Source organism: Ciconia boyciana, chromosome 6 (genome assembly GCF_034638445.1).
Source record: "Ciconia boyciana chromosome 6, ASM3463844v1, whole genome shotgun sequence".
Lineage (NCBI taxonomy): Eukaryota > Metazoa > Chordata > Aves > Ciconiiformes > Ciconiidae > Ciconia > Ciconia boyciana.
Genome location: NC_132939.1, coordinates 18,155,316 through 18,175,993, shown reverse-complemented (window position 1 = coordinate 18,175,993; position 20,678 = coordinate 18,155,316). Strand labels below are relative to the sequence as shown.

Sequence of the window (20,678 nt, the reverse complement as noted above, 5' to 3'; positions counted from 1 at the left end):
AGGTTCAAATTTAAGTTGCAGAGCAGTTAAGCATTTAAACATATGCATAACTTTGAACACATGAAAACAAAACAAAAAAATTGTGTGCCGTAAGTCTAAATATATGCTCAGAACCTTTCTTGAAACTTTGCTTTAGGACTTAAAACCTGAGCGTTGGTAGACAATAACATTATTTCCCAGAACAACACCGATATGCTTTGAAAATCTATGTAAAATGTAAAAAGAGATTACAAACGTGGACATAACCATGCAGTAAGACAGCATTCAAACAAATAATGTTAATCAGGATTGTCAGCTGCTGGACTGGATAGCCTCCAAACTCCTGATATCTAGTGCATGCTACTATCTTCTGCAACGTTACTTCTCTCTACCAACCAGATTCCTAAACTTACTGCATCCACAGTTAAAAATAAACCAACAACAAAGAGGGGGGAGGATTAAAAGCCAGTTTAAACTTTCTGAATAGAAAGTCATCTGCTGTTTTCTGTCTGCCCCATTTGTCTTGAAAGAGACTAATAGAAGAGCAGACTGCATAAACAACTTTTAAAAGTGTGTCTTTTTTGACACTGATTAGTCTTTTTATAAAGTGATTAATTAATGTGGTCTCTGACTTAACGACTGATCAACTGCTAACTTGTTAGGTTGCTCCTGCGTTGTTAATTTATTTCAAGAGAAGGAACATGGGTTTCTTTTTGTTGTTCCAAGTCCTATTCTGTCTGTAGCTAGTTAATTTGCCACAGAAGGCAGCATTTAAGAATCGACGAGGCTATATTGTCCAGTTTTCAGGAAACAATTTATTGAATGTATGGTCCAGGACATACTTTGCCCATCAACTAGGCTGCTGTAGTCTCTGTAATTCTTAAGGATGAACATCTCCTGTGTCTTTCTATGCAGCACTTGTCCTAATTACCAGCACTGTACTGTGCTGCTTTTCAAATGAATGGCAAAGGTGTCACCTTCCCCAGACATTCTTACCCGGGTACTTCTTGATGGTGCTACTGCTTTTGTTGACTCAGAGAAAGCCTAGACAACAATTGTTAATAGACGCCTAAATTGCATGTAGAACAATGACACAGTAACTGTGGATCTTCCTGGTCAAGGAAGCTGGAATAAATTCACCTGAAGGAAAAAGTGAGCTGAACTAACCTGAGGATTCTCCCTAGCCATACAGCTGTGGGACCACAAGGCACTAGTGGAGAAGGACAAAGTTATTACTGCACATTATAGAAATTTTATCTTAATGGCCAGGCTTTTGGGACATACTGCAGTTTCAAATTATTTACACTTTCCACATCTGGAGTTTCTACTGGTGTGCTACCTAATTTGTTTGACTAGCAATGCCTGTCATCAGGGAAAATCTGCTGGATTTATACATAAGAAGCATGAATGTATTCAAGAGCCTGTAACAAAGATTTTGCTTAAATTTAAAACCTAAAGTTAAGCTGGCATAAAAGCATACCAGTTGTATATTAATAGATTGTGATCAAATAAAAAGAATGGTAAATAAAATTACCAAGGTGTCCAATGAAAAATGTGTGCAGGTACTAAGAAAACTGTTCTTAATTGCAAATTGATGAATGAATGAAAACTTACATATATCTCCCTATCTCCCCACTGAAATGGCTGAGCCATAGTCTTCCCAGGATTTAAAAGATTAAGCAAACTCTTTTATCTCTTTCCACTTTCCTTGCCTCTGCTTTGAATTATAAGGCTGAGGTTTATTTGTTCAATATGTTATTGTTGTGTTTTCAAGCTTTTCTTTGTGTCTGAGGTCTAGGTACTTAGTTGTTTTGTAGCTTTTAATAGGAATATTTTTGAAGTAATGACACGCCTCTGTGAACAGAATTTTTTAATTGATAGAGAATATTTCAAAAGTTATTGTCATACAGTTATTGCTATATGAAAGTATATTAAAAATCTAGGACTTTATTTTCAGTTCACTACTGAGTTGCATTTACCTTCATCACTGGCTGTGTTTTTAAAATGATCTACTGACTTGATTAAACTGGATTCTCCAGGAAATGGAATGCAACAAAATATTTGCTCTAATTCAAGGAAAATAATCCAAAAATTACGAGAAAACAACTCTGTCTTTCCTCTCCTTGAAAAAAATTCTTTAACATGTCCCCTACTATAGCTGGGCAGAAATGGAAAGTGGCATTTAAAAAACAAAACAAACAAAAGTAATCTAACAGCAAACAAGATGATTTCCATGCCATTGGAGAACTGGTGCAACCTGTAATTGCAACCTAAGTGTTAAAGGCTTTCAGAAGACAGAGAACACTCAGATACTTACTGTTTGTTTGAGTCTTAGCTTCCACAGGGAAGTAATCACATAAAAGATCAAGGTGTCTCTTTATAACTGGCTGCAGCAATTCCAGCTTGTAAACATTCAGCAATGATTTAGCAGTATGACCTTACACGACACTGTGGCAGGCACAAAGTGAAAATATAGCATGTAATGAGCATATCTGACAATGCATACATAATATCGGTCATAATTTGGTACAGGATAACAGAAACACAGCCCCAATCTGGTACGAACATTTCTGATCTACTATAGCCCAATGGTGGGATTTTCACAAATGCTTTACTAGTCCTGCTCTGATTAAATTACTAGAATTGGGAGCTTTACCATCAGCTTCATTGGTGTATTATCATCATACTTTAGTGACTTACGACGTCTCATTTCTAGAATCAAAATCCTCTTAAAGACATCAAGATTTAAAACAGTACTTGCAAACTGAAATAACAAATATCATGGTTGTTATTAATTTTGCTACAGTTCTGTAAATACTCAGACTAAATTATTATTGTTCTAAGAAACAATTCAGTGTAGTAGTTCCAACTTAATATTTAAAACCTATATCCTCTTTATCCAACATATTCTCCTAATCTCTTTACTATCAAAGCCTAGCTACCTCGCTCCATAAACATATTTTAATACTCATCTTCCTCCTCTTCCCATTTTTAGCTCTTCCATGTATACACTATACTCTCTGGATTTTTTCTCTTCTTCCACTTAAATAATTCTGTTGTTTTGTAAAATGAACATGATTAATATCAAGACATGGCTACTTATGAAGAGGAAAACAGGAATTGCCATTACCATGTTAAAGTATTCATCTTGAAAATATTGCAAATTATAATACAGTTTTGGTAACTTAATATATATTAAAGATAATTTTCCCCTGGATTCTCATCACTAAGTAGTCATCTATTTGACACTTTTATTTAAGTATGCTCTTGCCTTCACCTATGCCAGACAGATGTTTTAGCATTCAGTAACATGAACTAGCTGGGAATCATCTAACAAAATTATTTTTACTATACAAAATAAACATCATCATCCATCAGTAACACATTTAAAAAAAAGTGGATTTTGATTAATTCCTTGACTCCAAGGAAAAGATGTTTAGATATTGCCTAAATACTAATTATAAATATTTTAAAATTCTTTTATTTGTGATGATTCTTTGAAAGATTTAGCCAACATTAGAGGTCCAAACCAAAACCTTGTGAAAATATTTCTGACCTGAGAAACAGTTCAATATATTTGGCTATGGAATATATTTAAGACTTTTATTGTTTTGCAGTGAGAAAATCATTGAAACAAACTTTGGTTGCTTGGAACAGTTTCTCACTGAACAATGAGGATCAAATTTAGTTCCTAACAATTTTCTTCCCTGCTTAGCTATTTAAGTACATAATACCACTCTAACTTTTGTTTTGGAAGGAAATTGCATAAGTAATACAGAAATTCCATTTTCTTAGGTTCAGATATATTGGGGTTTCTATTCCCTGTTTTGTTAATCAATGGATAAATAACAACAAAATGCCACAATATTTTTTAAAGATTTTGAAAACAGTTTTTGAAGAACATAATGTACATATGAACATACAGCCTCTTGTTTTGCTAAACTCTGTAAATTATGTTTTGCAGCTGGCTCCAGGATAAGGTCCTGTATAACCCAGACAATATGTTGGTCTTTAAAATAAAGTGGAACACTTACATAAAGAAACACATTTGTTAACTTTAATATCAAGACTTTTCAGGCTAGTCCTCAAACAGTGAGCCTTCAAGGGTAGAAATTACATTCTTTCTTCCATTAGTCATTTTTCTTGCAGGCTTATTGCAAGAAAAAACAGTTTCTCAAAATAGAGAAACCTGGCTCTATTTTGACCAGATGCAGGAAAAGTTTCCTTTGAAATGCTGTTTTTATTAAGCTAGTTTGGTCTTCTTGCTCTGGTGGAAGGGGGAAAAGCCTGGTTAGTACGTTGTTGGTTTAGAAACAAGTTTTGCAAATTCTCTTTTTAACACTTCTGGTTTTGTATTCCTGAGAAGGAGGCAGATCCTTCACGGGTGTAAATTAGTACTTTACAAGAGCCTACAGTCTTGCTTGTTTACACTAGTGAAGGATCTTGCCCAGTTCCCCCACCACGCGTGCAGCCTGACATTTGAATGGAACTGCAATTAGCAGGGTTGTTTTTGTTTAACTTTATTTAGCACCTTATCTTCCTGCAACATTCTTGTCCGAGTACCAGTATCAACCATGAACTCAACATAGCTCTTACTAGTTCTGTTCTATTTTGAGTGACAAGGAAAAAAACCCCAGCACTCCAGATCAAAGAGCACCCTCCTCTTTCGCTCTGGAAATAGAAATTTTTAACTAATTGGTGCAAAAAAGGCTCTTATTATCATGACAAATAGATTCACACCACAGTTAAGTAAGTCATAACGTACTCCACTACACAGGAAAGTTATCCAAGCCCTCAAAATAACCTGTTATTAATGGCCAAACACATGCACCCTTCCACAAAGACAAAATGTTTTTGGTGTTGGTGAGAGACACAATTTGTAGAGGATGCAAGTCTGCAGAACTGTGTTTTTTGTGTTCTACAGTTTGCCCAGTTACTCAGCTATTTGGTCCCTTATATTACAGTAACAACCACAACTGCAAGGCCTGTTGGCCAGGCCCTGTTACTGGTATGAAAAAGAGCCTCCTGGAGGATCTCAAGTCTGGCAGAGCTCTGCTGCTCCCAGATGCTGAAATTCTGCAAAAAGGGACAGAGCAGCAGCCCCTGAAGGCTCTGGTGGTCCTAAATCTGAGGTAAGAGGTTACACTCCAGAAGCTCAAGCCACTGTCAGGCCAGAGGCCTGGGAAAGACTTACTGGGGCACTTTGTCCCCACAGATGCCAAGCGGGCTGAGAAGGCGGGAAAGCCTGCTGGGCTTCTGGGGAGCTGGCAGGCTTCTCCCTGGTTCCCACCCTATCACCTCCTGCAGTGCGCTGGGCCTTGCAAAGGTAAGAGGCCACCTCCACGCAGCCACGTCAGTGACAAGGGGACAGGTGAAACAGGTCGAGGTCAGCAACAAGGAGAGTGGCCTGACATGGAGAGGGGTTCCAGTCTCCAGCTCGCTGCCCTCCAGCCAGGGCTCGTAAGCCCCTGTCCTCCGGGGCTTACGGCAGGGTCCTGAGGCAGGTGCAGCCCTCTAGGCGGCGTGCCGGGGGTGAGGCTGTGGGGACGCCCCGGCTCCCTCGCTGAGGTAGCGCGGCTCCCGCCCCGCCGGCCCGCGGCCGCCGCGCAGCGCCTCCCGGGGGACGGAAACGGGACTGAAGGCCGGGCCGGGCCCGCCCCCGCCGCGGCTTCCCCTCACCTTTCCCGGCCAGGAGCCGCCCCTGAGGGGGCCGGGCCAGTGGCGGCGGCGGGAGAGGGCGCCTGGCGCCGGCCCGCAGCTCCCTGGGGCAGCGCAGCCCCGACACCGCCGCGCCGCCCTGCCTCCCCGAACTGCCCCAGCCATGTCTTCCAGCTCCCCTCCGGGTGAGCAGAAAAGCCGGAGCCTGGGCCGGCTGTCGCTGCCCAGGAAAGGCAGCATGACGCTCGGCAAGAAGCCCTCGGCGCTGGAGCTGGCCGAGAGCACCCCCAACGCCCACTACGCCCCACTCTCCGCCGCCCAGGGCGGGCAGCCGCCGGTGGGCTGCAGCCCAGAGACGGAGCGGGAGCGGCCGCTGCGCCTGAGGAACGAGGTGGTGGTGGTGAACGCCGACTGCCCGCGGCCCCCCGTCAGCCTCGACCCCCGCGTCTCTATCTACAGCCTCCGCAAGCCCCTGTTGAGCCGCAGCAGCGTCCAGGGCAGGGTCTACAACTTCTTGGAGCGGCCCACGGGCTGGAAGTGCTTCGTGTACCACTTCACTGTGTGAGTACCCCTCCCCGCCGCCCGCCGGGCCCACCTGCTCCGCGACGGGCTCCCGTTACAGCAGCTTGCCCTGTCAGCCGTGGCAGCCCCGCTGCCCGCGCCGAGCCGTGGCTGCCCGGAGCGGGGAAACTGTCTCCCGGCGCGGCGATCGGTGCGAGGGGCTCGCAGGGCTGCCCCTCACGCCTGCCCGCCGTCCCTGAAGCGTGAGGTGACCGCTCCCGCGCTGCCGCCGTGCTCCCTCCCCGCAGCCCCGGCATCTCCTCAGTCACGGAGCTTTCCAGACCAGCCCGGTGCTCAAGGCTTGAACGTCTTGCAGATACAGTCTTCTGAGGTGGTTTTTTTTTTTTCTCACAGGTGTGACGCAAAACAACAAAAAAAAGTTATGCTCCAGGGTAAAGTTTCTCTTGTTTTAAACAGAAATGCTGTATTTCAGTTCAGGAGCTCTTAGATGTATCTATCAGATAGAGCAGGAGCTGGCTTCAGGCAATTTTCTTCTGAAAGTTACCCTGGGAGTTGAAATAAATTGTTCATTCTGAGCGTGGAAATGAAGTAGGTAACAATGTCGTCCATTCTTTAGTAATTTTTAATGCAGTGACTCCTGATTTTCCAGCTCACTGCACAGCATCTGTTTCTGACTGAATAGGTGTGTTATCAGTGTTGCAGCCCTGGTGGAGGAGGATGAGAGACAGGTGATGCTCCTTTTCCTTGCCTCTTTTATTGCCCCTTGCTCGAACTCCTTGTCCTATCGGGTACGAATGCCATCGCTCTTATTTTTAGATAGGGAGGAGGACGACAATATTTGGAGGATGTTAAAGCCGCTTAGCTGCAGGCAAGTTGAAAACTGCTTTGGGTATAATATTCACTATGGAGCACAGCATCCACCCTGAGCCAGCGTGTGGTAGGTCTGTGGTGTACAAGGATCTCAACAAGTGCCTCCATGAGAAATCAATGCTTTTTAATCGAGATGTTGCAGAAGGCTTGCATGACCCATGAGCAATTTGCATATATTAAATGTAGGTAATAAGGTCAGGCAGAATTGTGGTGTCTGTTTATTGTATGCATACACAAACACACATATATGTATACATATACACCACATATATATATGCTTGTTACAACAGCTAGAGGTAAAGACATTTTATGGTCAAAATCCTAAGACAGAAAACTTTGTTAAAAATCAGTTTTTATGATCCAATTATTGTATTCCGATTTTAAATTCTAAGTAACTATTATTAAGTCAATTCAGGATTGTGTACTTATATTCCAGATTTGAGGATTCTGGAGTTTTTAGGGAGTCAGGTAAGTGGTACCAACTTTATTTTAGTGGAGGGAAAACAGCTGTCATCTGAATGTATTTAGTTCGGTAGAATGACTGTGCAGCTGCTGAGATAATTGCGGGCTCCATTCTCTTTAGCATTATGATAATGCCATTAGATGACAAAACAGCTAATGGCCATAATTATAAAGTGTCTAATAATTGTGGTTGAACAACGTAAAACATTTTCAGGAATAGGAGTTCCTTTTTTTTTTTTTCTCTAAAAAGAAGTTTTAGGCAGCCGTCTTTTATGATTTCTGACCTCTTTCAGATGTCTCAAATTATGTATAGAAGGGACAGCAAATTGTGTTCAATATCTTAACTAATCTTCTCTAAACTTTAACAGTAGGCCTAGGAAAAAAACTGTTAGATCCCTTTATCTACTTAAGATTGTAGCCTGAATTTTAACTTTTTTTTTTTTTTTGCAAATATTAGCAGTGTGGATTAATCTGTGCAAGAATTAAGATTTTGTAGTTCTACTTTAGGAAAGAGATTGTAGTATGTACAGGAAGTCATTGACTGTCTCTCCTCCGAATACATGCTTATCCATAGTGTAAGCATTAGCCCCAGCATTTCCCCTCTTTCTAGAAGATCTCTTCTGATGCAGTGGTAAATGACAGTGGCAGTAAATATTCTCAAGCTTCTTACTAAGCGTTGTGCAAATTCCTTCTCTTAGGACTCTAAAGAGACAGAAGAGGGTACTAACACCCTCATATGTTTCTTGCAAGGTAATCTGTGAGTACCATGTGTGTATTTTTAGGCAGCCTCACTCTGATTTCCACCAGCAGAGGAATTGAGTCTGTACTCTCCTCAGCTATCCCAACTTCTCCTTATTTATGTGGTAGATAAGCCTGCAGTTTTTGTGCCCGTTAAATAATGTTTTAGGTTACTGATCTTTGATCCATACCTCTCCAACTCTCTTGCTTTCTGAGCTCCCAGAACAACTTCCTGGGATGCTTGCTTTCTGCTGCACCAAGGAATGTCCTCTTTGAGTACAGCCCCTGCCAGCCAGATGCTGAGTATTGGTAGATGAATAGTTGTTACAAAGCAGAATTTTCTTACTAAAATCAACTGACAAGGCAGACAGTTTGTCTGATCCAGAGAAGCTCTTGTGTCTCAGCCTCTACTCTGAAGGAGGCATGGGACCTGACTTTTGCACGTGGTTTGCTAGCTTTTTGCAAGCAGTTGGTTACAAGTGATGAGCTGCAGAGCTAAAAAGGACTCAGTTATAAGGCATGCCTGCCCTGCCCTGTCATGCATGTCATGCACCTCTCTCCCACTGGAGGAAATAACTTGATTATTTTGTTGTCATATTTATAAAGAGCTAAGCTGTGTTTTACCTTGTGATGTGCAAGGACCCTGATGGTTTTGTCTCCTGCCAAAATGAGCTTAAGAGACTGATGTCATTTGCTTGTTGCCTCTTTGTGACTCCCTCTGCTGGCTACCTCCAGCTTTATTCTGGGGGCTTTCAGCTGCCTGGGAGGTCTCGGTTGCTATCTTAAAGGTTCAGAGGGGAAGGAAAGGGAACAGGACTGGTGTTAAATCAGGGCATAAAGACCAAAGCTGAGTAGAGGGTCCTGGCCAAGATCTAGCCCGAAGATGGGAGCAACGAGCACTGCGGGCTTCTTAATTTTCTATTTATTGCACTGTTCTACGCTGTGCAGAGTGTGTGGCTGTGTTCTTAATTATGCGCTGAAATGAATAAATTTAGAAACAACTCCTGGAATAGTCCATGTAACTTGTTCTGGACATGTATCTCTGGCTGGTTCTTGAAACACTGTTTATCAAGCAATAAGAGCGACATCTACTGATTGCCTGTCACACCCTTTTCCTGCTCAGGAATCTTAAGTCAGTGGTATCTAGAATACTAATAGCTAAGAACTAATATTCAGAACTGATTTTCCTCAGTTTTATATTGTAATGTTTAGAAAAGGGAAGTTGAACACCAAGCTTTAATCCACAGATTCTATGTTGGTATGTTTGTTTCATACTGTTTAGATTGCTGTATGCTTTGGTGTGCAGCAAAGCCCCTCGTGTACCCCTTGATCTAAAGGATGGAATTTGGTTATCTTGCACAGCAACAGAGGGCTGCTGTACTAGATCAGGCCAATGACCTGTTTACTTCTGAATCGTTATTTCTTTCAAAAGGCAGCTGAAATACCTGTTTTCCAAGATGCAAAATATATTATTTCTCTCTTTTTGATGTTTTTAATCTTCCAGGATAATTGGATATCACAGTCCCTGATTAAATCAATTGAACTCTGCACAGGTCTTTTCTGACATTTGTCTTATTTGCTCAGACCAAAGAGCAGAAACATCTCAAGTGAGCAGAATAAGAAATGAATTATTGTACCTCATTTATACTAGATTTTTATAGGCTGTGGAAATAGTCTCTATGGGAAGAAGGAATGAGGAATCAGCTGTTAATTTACCACTCAAAAAACCTGCCTAAAAATACTAGTGGAGATGATAGAAACTTTTATTTCAGCTACATGACTTGGTTTGATGTTGTATTAAATTTCATTTAAATATATGAAGTATATGGTATACGTACACTTAATTTTACCAGTGCAAGTAAATTGTGCTCAATAGCTGAAGATTTACATGCGTGGCTTTGGCAAACACAGCTGGTGGTTGCTTGGAAACTTGGATTTTGCAAGGAAGAGCTTGCCCTGTGGTATGGCTGTATGTATGGTAATATCCTGCCAGAGCCACCAAACCCGCCTTGGCTGTCAGAGGTGAGGAAATGACTGAGTGCCACTGTTCTCAATGACCTTCGGAGCTAGGGCATCTTATCACACTTATCATAGTAGTGCACCTTGGGATAGTGGCTTTGAGAGGTGAAATGTTCTGTGGCCTTAACAAATAAGTTTTCAGGCTATGTGAAGAGAGGTGGAGGGACGAAAGAAGCTTAAATTCTGTCCTCATAGTGGCCTGCTGAAATCCTGAGACTCTGTCCCAGTGTTGGAAATTAGTATAAAGAACAAGTGAACTCTGCAGATATTTTAAAAAATTATTTTAGATTTGAGTGCATGAGGGAAGAGCTGCTTCTCACCCTCTTTAAGTAGTTTAAAATAAAACATCTTAAAATGTGCCTGAAGAAACTTAAATTATGAGCTTTCTGCTGATTTCTCTTGTTCTCAGTATGGCAAATAATGACTTCTGGCAACGTACGCTGCATGTTGACTCCCCATGTTCTTTGAAGTGTTGGCCGTTACCAGAGGGAACAATTCGGAAACCAATGGACCATTGTTCTGTTCCGGTATGGCAGCTCTCCTTTGTTGCCATGCAAGATAATCAGCTTCTATCTTATCTTTGCATGCGTGTACCTGGTTCAATTTACTTTGCCTTTGTATACATTTGGTTTAATCAGCAATGATTGTCATTGAGTTTGTTTGAATCCCAAGATGTTTACATAAGCTTGGACTGGCTGGTGATTGAGATTTGGGAGACTGGTCTCTAGAAACAGGCAAACTCTCAGAAGTGTGGCTGCATGTGTACGCATGCAAAGATAAGAGGCAAGGGTAGATAGAATATTCCAGTTGCGTGTGTATCAGGACTTACAGTAATCAACTATTAAAGGCATTGCAGTGTTTAAATAGTGCTGTTTACATACAATACTGTGAGGAAGAAGCATAGCTCCAACTTAAAATCCCATTTTTGTCATGTTTCCAAATGTACTGCGAACATACTTCCAAACCTACTGGTTCATACTCGATGTGTAAACTGTCGAGGAGGGAAGAAGATCCATAAAATAATTAGTGTGTGCGTGTACTCACACATGATTAAGCTTTCTTTCAGACTGACTAAACGAAGTGAAAAAAGGGGCAAAACATACAAAGTACTATGTTTTGGACATGAACATTGGGATGTTTAGAGATTTTTGTGGCTTGGAGTCAGACTTTCAGATTATTACTTCTATTTTAAAAAGGAGGTTTAAATCCTCCAAAATAAGCATGGTTTTTCTAAGTGAAAGGAAGAAAAATAATTTGATCATGGTCATATTCTTTCTGCTGCAGTCAATTTCAGGAAGACCCAGGTTTAGCTTTTTTTTGTCTCGTCAAGGCTGAGGTAGTTTAGTTGAGGTGAAATTGTCCCCTTCATTTTGGCATGTTTGAGAGAGAGCTTATGCTTCTTGTCATGCAGATGCTGATGTGAACAAATATTTGTTTTATTTCTAGATGACTTTTGTCTATGAGCTCCTGTTGCTTGCAACCAGCATTTAGTATTTATTTGTATTACTGGAGCCTGGTACTCCCATCCCTTCATGTTAGATACAATTGTAATAATAGGAATCTGCCACTTTGTCACTTCACATTTTCAAGAGCATAGTGTGTTACGGCTGTGCAGTGGCTTGTATAGATCTTTGGGGTTGCACACATGGCCAAGGACTACAATTGGGAAAAATGAAGTGGAAACAAGGTGATATTTGTAGCTTTTTTTTCCTTCCCCCCCCCCCCCCCCCAGCTCTACTCCACAGTCTACTCCACAGTGTTTTGATTTGCAACAGAGTGGACATCTTTGCAACCTAGCACTGTGTATCTATCAATATGCCTGGTAACACTTCTATCTGAGACAAAAAGGGATTGGAAAGCCAACTTTCCATATTCCCAGAGAGGAGGGAAGACCTTTTGCCTGTCCCATTATCGTGGCTGGTCATACACGTAAGATGGTGTGCTAATGTTTAGGAATTGCTGTTGCAGGGTCAGCCCTGTTTACTGATCAGCCAGATACTGAAGTTTTGGGTCTTGGCAGATTTTGGATACAAGTGGAGAAGTGACTTAAAGGTTTTGCTGCTTCCTCCTTCCCTGCTGCATGCCACAGTGCAGCCCCTTAGCTACAATATTGCATGAAGGTGCTTCTTTGGGACTTGTGTGATTGAGATAGTATTTGGGTTGGCCAGTATACAGCTTTCCACTCTTGCCTTGTGCCATGTTTCCCCATCTGTAACTTGACAGAAGTTTCATTTTTGCTAAGGGCTGTCCTGTGACTGAGACCAATCCAAGTCTGTGCCAAGAAGACCTCAGGAGTGACAGTGTAGTTACAGGTCAGGAGGGATCCCCATTTCTCTCTCCCAGTGGGACAGTAGAATTTCCCAGGATAAGAAACACAGATACTAATAACTGCATAACTGACTAAAAATGAAAAAAAAAAAAAAAAAAAATAATCCCAGTTTACTTAGTAATTGACTGTCATCAGAAAGAAAAGCAGTATTGGAAACCAGATCCTCTCAATGTCAACCACTAGTAGTTAATGCCTGGAAGTCACTTGGACTACACCACCATCTTTGCATCATTAGTCACATTGAATGATTGCTGCATGAAAATGATTGTGGGAACATATTTTGATTGTTGAAGGGGAAGGAAGGTGAAAAGCTGGGCATCTTCTAATTAAAATGCCTTTTAAAGGTACACAGTATCTCTAGCAATAATTATGAAAATTCAGTTTCTGTTCTGAAATGGATAACATGATACGGTCGGCTACTTGGAAAACTTGAGTCTCATCTTGACCTGTGGTCTGCAGGCAGACACAGAAGCTGTGTGAGGGGAGGGAGTTCTGTGGGGGCACAAAATACTTTGTAATTGTGCTGATGTTTAGGTTTTCAAGTAACTGGTGGAAGCAGAAGGCTGTAAACTTCTGAACACTAATACTCAGTGGAGACAGATTGCATGCAATGGAGAAACAACACTGTGGAATGTACACCTAAAAGTGAAAAATGTATTAAATTTGGGCAGGCTTTTCTGGGGGCAGGCCTTCTCTCTTTTCCTATCATCCTTCCAGTATAACGTTTCAAGTCCTCCTCTGGTGTTTGCTTTCCTCCAGGAAAAGAATTATTCTACCTTTAAAAGTTGCACATGAATGATCTTAAGAAAACCAGTAAGTGCAGTATTCACATTTCTGTATATCTGTCAAATGGTTGGTTGGGCAATTCTGGCACACTTCCTTGCCCTGGCTCTCCAAGTGCCAGGGAAAAAACATGCAAGGCTGTGTAGATAGGCCTCTTTCAAAACTTTAATTGCAGCTGAATCAAGGCTAGAGTTGAGATTCAATTGCAGTGAACTAATTAGGCTGAGCTCCAAATGCCTGAGCATTGGATGTATTACAAACAATGGTGCCAACATATGCTGTTGGGAAGTATGCACAGGCACAGTGCTTTGCTGACTTTAAACTTGGCAGTACCTCATTAATTTTGTGTGTTAATAGATTGTTTAATGTGCATTAGTGGCTGAACACAAAAGCTGTGAATGCTTTCTCATTCAGTTCCAGATGGAAAATAGTGTCTTGTTGGAGGCAAGGTGTTTTCTGCCTGCCACCAAGAGGTCCAACACAAGTTTCAAATGCATTGGAAAGTTGCCAGTTGCAAATAAGCCTGATGGGTAGGCTGAGTTACAGGAGAAGAATGTGTAGATTAGTGAGTTTTTAGGTAAGGTACTAGCTCTCCTCATATGGTCATGCTTCATCTGGCATAATGGCCTGTGAGAACCATTATAATACCAGTAATGATAATGGGACAGCACATTTGTGAGTTTCTACTATGGTAGTAGCTACTGTATTTTACCTCCTACCAGAAAGATATATATGTGTGTGTATATGTATATATAAATAACAGAGGGAGTGTTCAATGCTTTAGTAGTGAAACTTAATATTAATTTTACTGTATGTTTTTAGACAGTAGTTTTTTGTGTGTGTGGTTTTTTTGTTTGATTGGTTCTTTTTAATAGGAAATTCTAAAGCTGCTCTAAATCAAGTAGTTTTCTTTGGGCACTAGTTAGTGCACACCTGGAGGACTAGAGAGGTACTTGGTGTGAACTTTTCCCTTGTCTGGCATGATCAATTTTTGAGGACACATGGATTTTCATCTTCCTCTTTTCCCCACTTCATGGTATGGAATAGTCAAGTAACAGCTGTTTTCTGTGTTCAAGGAGCTGTAAGAAATTGCACAGAGTGCAAAGCAGGGCCTGTGCAAGTGTGTAGGAATAGTGGAAGTACTTGTTGTTGTTGTTTTTTTCAAACAAACCCAAAACCCAAACAAAACCCACCACCACCACCAAAAAAACTCCACAAAACCCAAAATTACTGTCCCACAGTTCTTAAATGGCAGTTTCCTTCATTAACTCCCACACTTCACACCAGAAAACTTAGAACCTGGAAAAATTACAGTAAAAATAGACAGGCACAGAGGAAGCCAATGATTTCTTAAAGGACAACCACTATGACAAAAGCAATTTTTTACTCTGAACTGCTTCAGTGTCAGAACTGCTGGTGGTGTAAGTTAATGGACACACATTTTCTCAAAACTGGCTGAATCCTTTTTGAGTTTAAGAAAAGAATGTGTCTGTGTGTGTGACTTTATGCAAGGAATATATCAAGCACTAGAAACTGCAGCCTTGGAATTTTATTCTTTTGAAAGCTATAAACTACCAAAAATAGGAAATTATACTGAAATGTCTAGGTGGCCTTTAGATATTCCTAGTAATGTGCCTAGAGTAGGTCTTTTTAGTTTTTCTCATATGTTCTTCACAGCCAATGTGATGTTTTACTGTTTTAATGAAAAATGTTAACCAAAGCCAAATAAACCTAGGACAGGGTTTCTGTATCCTTTTAAGTTTCTTCTGCAAATATTGATCCTGATCTTTGAATTTCATATGAAAGTTTTCAATAGGAACATAAATCTCACACGTGTCTTGCTAATGCCAATGGACTTATGATACATCATTTGACAATACAATTTTGTCATAGTTGTAATAGAAAACTGAAAGGTTTTACTTCTAACTATAAAATCCCTTTTCTTTTGCGTGCCTTTTTCTGCTGGGGTTATTTAAAAAGTAAATGCTTTGTTATATAACTTGACTAGTGCTTACTTCAAATGAGAAATATACTGTTCTTAGTGAACTAATGTCTTGAAATAGTAGAAAATCTTTGTTTATCCTAACAGGTTGTGCTCTTGTTTATCATCCATTAGCTTTACTCTAACACACCCTGAAAAAAATAGAGCATATGTTTTCTTTTGCAATAATAGGAAAAATATAATACATTTGTTGAAGTATATCTGTTTTGATTCTGCAAGAAATGATCACCATGTGTTTAACTTCGCCATGTGAATAGATATTTGCTTTCCAGTGGGAGCAACTAAAGGTAAAAGGTAACGACCAGCTAGTAAAGACAAAAACTTGTATACATATCTCCAAAATTAGAGCAATTAAAATTACTTGCCAGATGTTGTTCACAGGATGCGTAGAACTCAGTTAAAATTATTTTATTTAAAATAAGTTTGTTTTTTTTCCGAAAGACTAAGCCTCTTACGGTGCTAATTCTGTATGAACTTTTACTTTGTCCATGCGGCTGTTGTCTCTTGCCTGTAGTAAATATGTGAAATTACATAACATACCCCCATTTTTCACCATCTCACCAGTAGTTCTGTTATAGATTTCTAAATATAAATGGTCCTCCCTCTGTCCTTCCCTAATTGCATGTGTTCTAGACTGGGCAAGAACACAGACTTGTCCCCTTTGTTTAGACTGGAGAGTGGTCACACTTGCAATAAGCTGCTCGCTGTAAGGCAGCAGGCTTGAACTGGCACAAGAAGATTGCGCTAGCTTGGATAAGTATAACTCCAGTGCTCAGAAGTCACTAGTCTCCTCTGCAAATGTACTCCCTGAAGTCCTGGAAATACATTTAGCTTTTTTCAATTTTTAACAATATTTTTCATTGCAATGTTAATATTACATAATTTTATATGGGTTGGATAGTGAAAAAAATTGGGTCTCAGTTCAGGAACAGAATGTAAATCATCCATCAGGTTACTTCCCTGGATTCTCTCCAAAGACACTAGGTTTAATAGCAGAGGCATGGTACCAGTGGCAAAGATTACAGAACCCTTGCTCATCCCTAGTACAACAAAGGCTGCAGTCTTTGTAGTGGAAGTATCTTCCTTCTACAAAGTAAGGAATTACCTTCAAAGAATATATTTGTTCCTGCAGCAGCTATCCCATTCCCAGTGAAACTGCTTCATCTGAAAATGGGCTGGAATTGGCTAGACTCTTCTTTTTCAGAATAACCCCTGAGGGCACCGCAGTCCAACTAAGAGCTGAAGTAAAGGTGCCTCATCTCCAGTAAGGACGTTGACAAGTAGAGCAAAGGAGAATGGATGCAGGAAATAGTGGCTGCTGCTAATCTCATTCTTACACCCTTCAAATGCCTCTGCCCAGTTATCTGTGCAGGGCAATGGAGATAGGGGAGAGAGACAAGAGGAAAGATCTGCCATCCTGTAGCTTCAAAAAAAGAGAACACCCTGTGCTGATCATGTTAAGAATCAGTGGTGTTTGCATTCTGTAGAACAAAGGCTTTATCTGTCCTTTACAAACTTTGGCAAATAGTTCTTAATTTTTTTTTTCCTAATATCCTTCCTAAGTAGATCTAGTTGAGATTATTTGATTTGTTTGTTTTTCACTCCTGTCTTAGAGGACACTGAAATGCAGTCAAACCTGGCAATGAGTAAATAAATAAATGTGTATTGCTTTATCCATAGTGTGAGTAAACTTCATATGATTGTATGCTCTTATCTTATCCATGACCCAGAAAGTATTGATAATGGATTATCTCAGCACTTCACACAAAATAAACTGGCTCACTTGATGTTTTCTATGTCAACAGGTCATCCAGCATCCTAGTACTAAACAGTCTGAGTTCCCTGTTTCAACAGTATGTAAAGTATGACAGGCACAGACGTCTAATTCTTACACGGTCATGTTAGTTGTATGCCTTCATAGTTCTGTTCATTCAAGACAACTCTGCGTAGCTTTTATTTACTATTATGACATTATCTTATTTGGACAACTTTGTATTTGAACCATAAAAATGAGAAAAATGCTATAAGAATGGAGAGAAGGCTTTCAGATTCTGCGGGTTTTGCAGCAAATGCAGGGCTGTAGCTGTACTGTGTTAATGCTAGCCCTTCTTGGGCATGTGAATTGCTTGTTGTACTCTGATTGTCAAACACTGAGATTATCTCTTGATGACTTCTGTGGCAGTTTTTTGTGTGGCTTTAATATAAAACACTATACATTCATCAAGTCTCACTGTAAAGTGAGACTGAGAAATTGAGCAGACTGCAAAAATGTGATGTACTGTGAGAAGAGCATAATCTCTAGACATTTTCAGTGGATAGTATCTGTAGGAGTAAAGGGACACTAGCTTATATCTCATATAAAATAGTGTAGTTAACATTCAAGCAGGTTTTGATACTAGCCGTTAGCCTCTGCTGAGGTGGTCTACTTTTTTCTGAGGAAAGTTTTACATCAAATGCCTTTCTTTTCAAACAAACAGGGTTCATTTCAGGAAACGTGCATGTGATCTGTGTTTGTCATTATCGAAGTAATGTATGCATTATGTATGCAAAGTGCCATGTGATTCTTCTCTTGAGGGATTCTGCTGGAAACTACCTAGCAAGTAATCAAACTATTTCTAAGCACTTGGAGGAAATCAGTCTGTTAGTTTATACAACATATGTTAGCAGTCAACATGGATTGGTCAAAACCCAGTAATCTGTCAATTTAATTTCAGACTGTGATGGAGTAAAAGGGTTTGTGGCTAGAGGAAAACCAGATGTTGCCATATATATCTTTTATCAGATTCTTGATACTTCCCTTGTTTGCTTATGAACATGGTTTGTTGATGAAATTGGTACTGTGTGGATAGGAAACGGAAATTGTGAGTACTGTATTTCAGCAGAGGTGTAGACCAACTGAAAAACAACCTGTTTGGGGGAGACTAAGAGCCACCCAAGGACTAGAAAATGTGATATTGTGATCTGAGGAAGGATAGCTTAGCATAAAGAACAACAGTGGGAGAATGGAAGGTGGGTGACTTGAAGTCTTCAAAAAAAGACTGCCCTAGGTAGGAGGAAAAAGATCTGTTCTCCATGTTCACATGAAATGGATAAGTAATGGTCTTTAAAGCACACTGTGAATTTCTCCTGTTGCGTGGGAGGGATAGTGAAGCAATGAACTGCATTGCCTGGAAAGGCTGTAGAATCTCCTCCCGGGAAGGCTTTAAGCGCAGGCTAGACGAATGTTTATCAGGGTTCATCTAGGTGTAATTGATCCTGCTGTGGGACATGTGTCTAGGATTCTGCATTCACACTGTGAAAGGAATATGTGCAGATCCAGGGAGCTGGGCAATTTCTTAACCTTGCGGCACTTGAGTTCTCCTGCATTTGTCATGTGTGTGTGTAAGGTGGAGAGTTGGCGCTCTTTCTGTCCCCAGCTTTTCTGTTTCTTCCCCTGAAGCACCTTTGCTCCTTTCATGTTAGTTCAATCCAAAACCCGCTATGAGTTTTTTGAGAACAGGTTTATTAAACATGCCACCTTCTCTGCTGTTGATGGCATCTCTGCAGGTAATCTTCTGGCCTTTGTGCTACCCATGATGGCCAGATTCCTTTGACTCTGGGGGCTTTAGCTGCATGGATACACAAAGGATATGTGATGTTTAGATGCTTCGTCTATTGATCCTTCCAATGCTCTTACAGCAAGATGGAGTCAAATTTTAAGACTTTTTAATGCGTTGCTGCTGTGGTAACAAGAATTGCTCCTTTCCCATCCAGGTTGTTCTGTCTTGCTGTCAAAGACTGGCAAAGAACTGTCAAAGATCTTTGGGATTAAATATTACGTATTGTAGATTGTTAGTTGAAGCCACCATATCTGAATTTACAGCCTGATTTAACAGTGAGTGGCTGATGGAGATCTAGCAGGTTGCGGTGGGTGGGTGGCTCTTCTCGCATAGCTAAGAAAAGTGACAGTTGTATCAGGGATTCAAAGGAAATGTCTCCTTTCTGTTTACTCTCTTGGCATCATAATCCTTAGCAGTGACAGCTTTGTTGTTGAAGCAAAGACCTTGTGTGCTTTGAGTATCTCGTGAGAAGTGGATCTATACTTTGGTCTCACTATGGGGAAGTTTAGAGAGCATCTTGATTGTTAGAGCTCTCCCCCATCTGGTAGCGTGCATGAAGTTGGGTCTACATTGTTTACTACTGTTTTCAACTTTGTTTTTTTTCCATCTCAAAGTAGTTTCCCAGCTTTTTGAGAATGGCCTAGTTTATTATCCTTGTTAGCAAATATCAGATGCCTGGATCTTGGACAGAGTTACCAGAAATAATTTACTTCATTTCTGTCATTCTCCAGAGTGCTTATCTCTGTGTGTGTGTGTGTGTGTATTGTGTTTACTCCCACCCCTTTTCTGGTACCCCTCTTTGTAGGAGATAGATAGACTCACAACTGAGCATGCTGTTGAAGAGATTCTCCCGTATCTCAGGGTTGATGGGTTTTGTTGCAAAAACTTTCTAGTTTTGGCATGAAAGGAGGTGTCAACCCATCTAGGACTCAACAGAGCTGAATGATCTCATCCTCAAGTGATGGGTGATAGCTGTGCCCTTGAAAGTCTGTAAGAAGGGCATTCTGTGTCTCTCAGCCTTTAAGCCTCACTTTACCAGCAGATTATTTTATGAGCAGTACTTGTTTCCTCATGGCATGTGACTATTTTTATGAGGCTCTTTTAGGCTTTCTGTTAGTCCATGAGCCATCTCTAAGGTGTTAACAGTAGTGATTGTGTCCCTGAAATTCAGCTGGTTAATGGGATCATCAAGACAGGTTACCTGGCATCAACAGTTGTGTTGTAACAGGTGAAGAGGTGACAAAATCACCCTGTCTCTTTCTCAGTCACTGGGGTTAATTGACATGACCTTTGACTCTCTAGTGGCTGGTCCCTCTCCAGCTGAGATGTACCTATGTGCAGGAGTTGCTTTAACCAGGTACTGCCTGGTTGTCACAGATACATGGTGGCATTCACTTGTATGATGCTCCATGGCAGATAAACTCAGGCCTTGGCAATAATCCTCAAGGTCATTTGTGTGAAGCTGAAAGAGATCAAAGAATATAGTAATCTCTCTGCAGGGTCTGAGTTAATGCAGTATGTTAAGATCTTTCATGAGACTGCAGAAATGAAGTATCCTTCTTCTGAATTCTGGTCAAAATTCACCAGAATTCAACATACCTGATTACCTTAATGTCTCCTTTTTTTATGACCTGTCACATGGTGACCTGGAGCAGTGTCCTTACCTTTATAAAGTTCTGTGCTGTTGCACTTATGTTTAGAGCTTGTGTGGTACTTC

General features: G+C 40.7%; 1 protein-coding gene across 3 annotated transcripts in view; it reads left to right on the top strand.

The window, feature by feature from the left end:
- Positions 1-5,713: 5,713 nt before the first annotated feature.
- The window catches only part of KCNQ1 (potassium voltage-gated channel subfamily Q member 1), a 366,539-nt gene continuing 351,574 nt past the window's right edge, over positions 5,714-20,678 (top strand). For 2 of the 3 annotated variants that reach the window (XM_072864543.1, XM_072864542.1), the window contains exon 1: positions 5,714-6,198. In XM_072864543.1, coding sequence (XP_072720644.1) covers positions 5,801-6,198 — 398 coding nt within the window. In that variant the 5' untranslated portion in view covers positions 5,714-5,800. Of the gene's footprint in view, positions 6,199-6,453; positions 6,530-20,678 lie in introns of those variants that run through there. The other variant, XM_072864544.1, reaches the window with a different exon arrangement.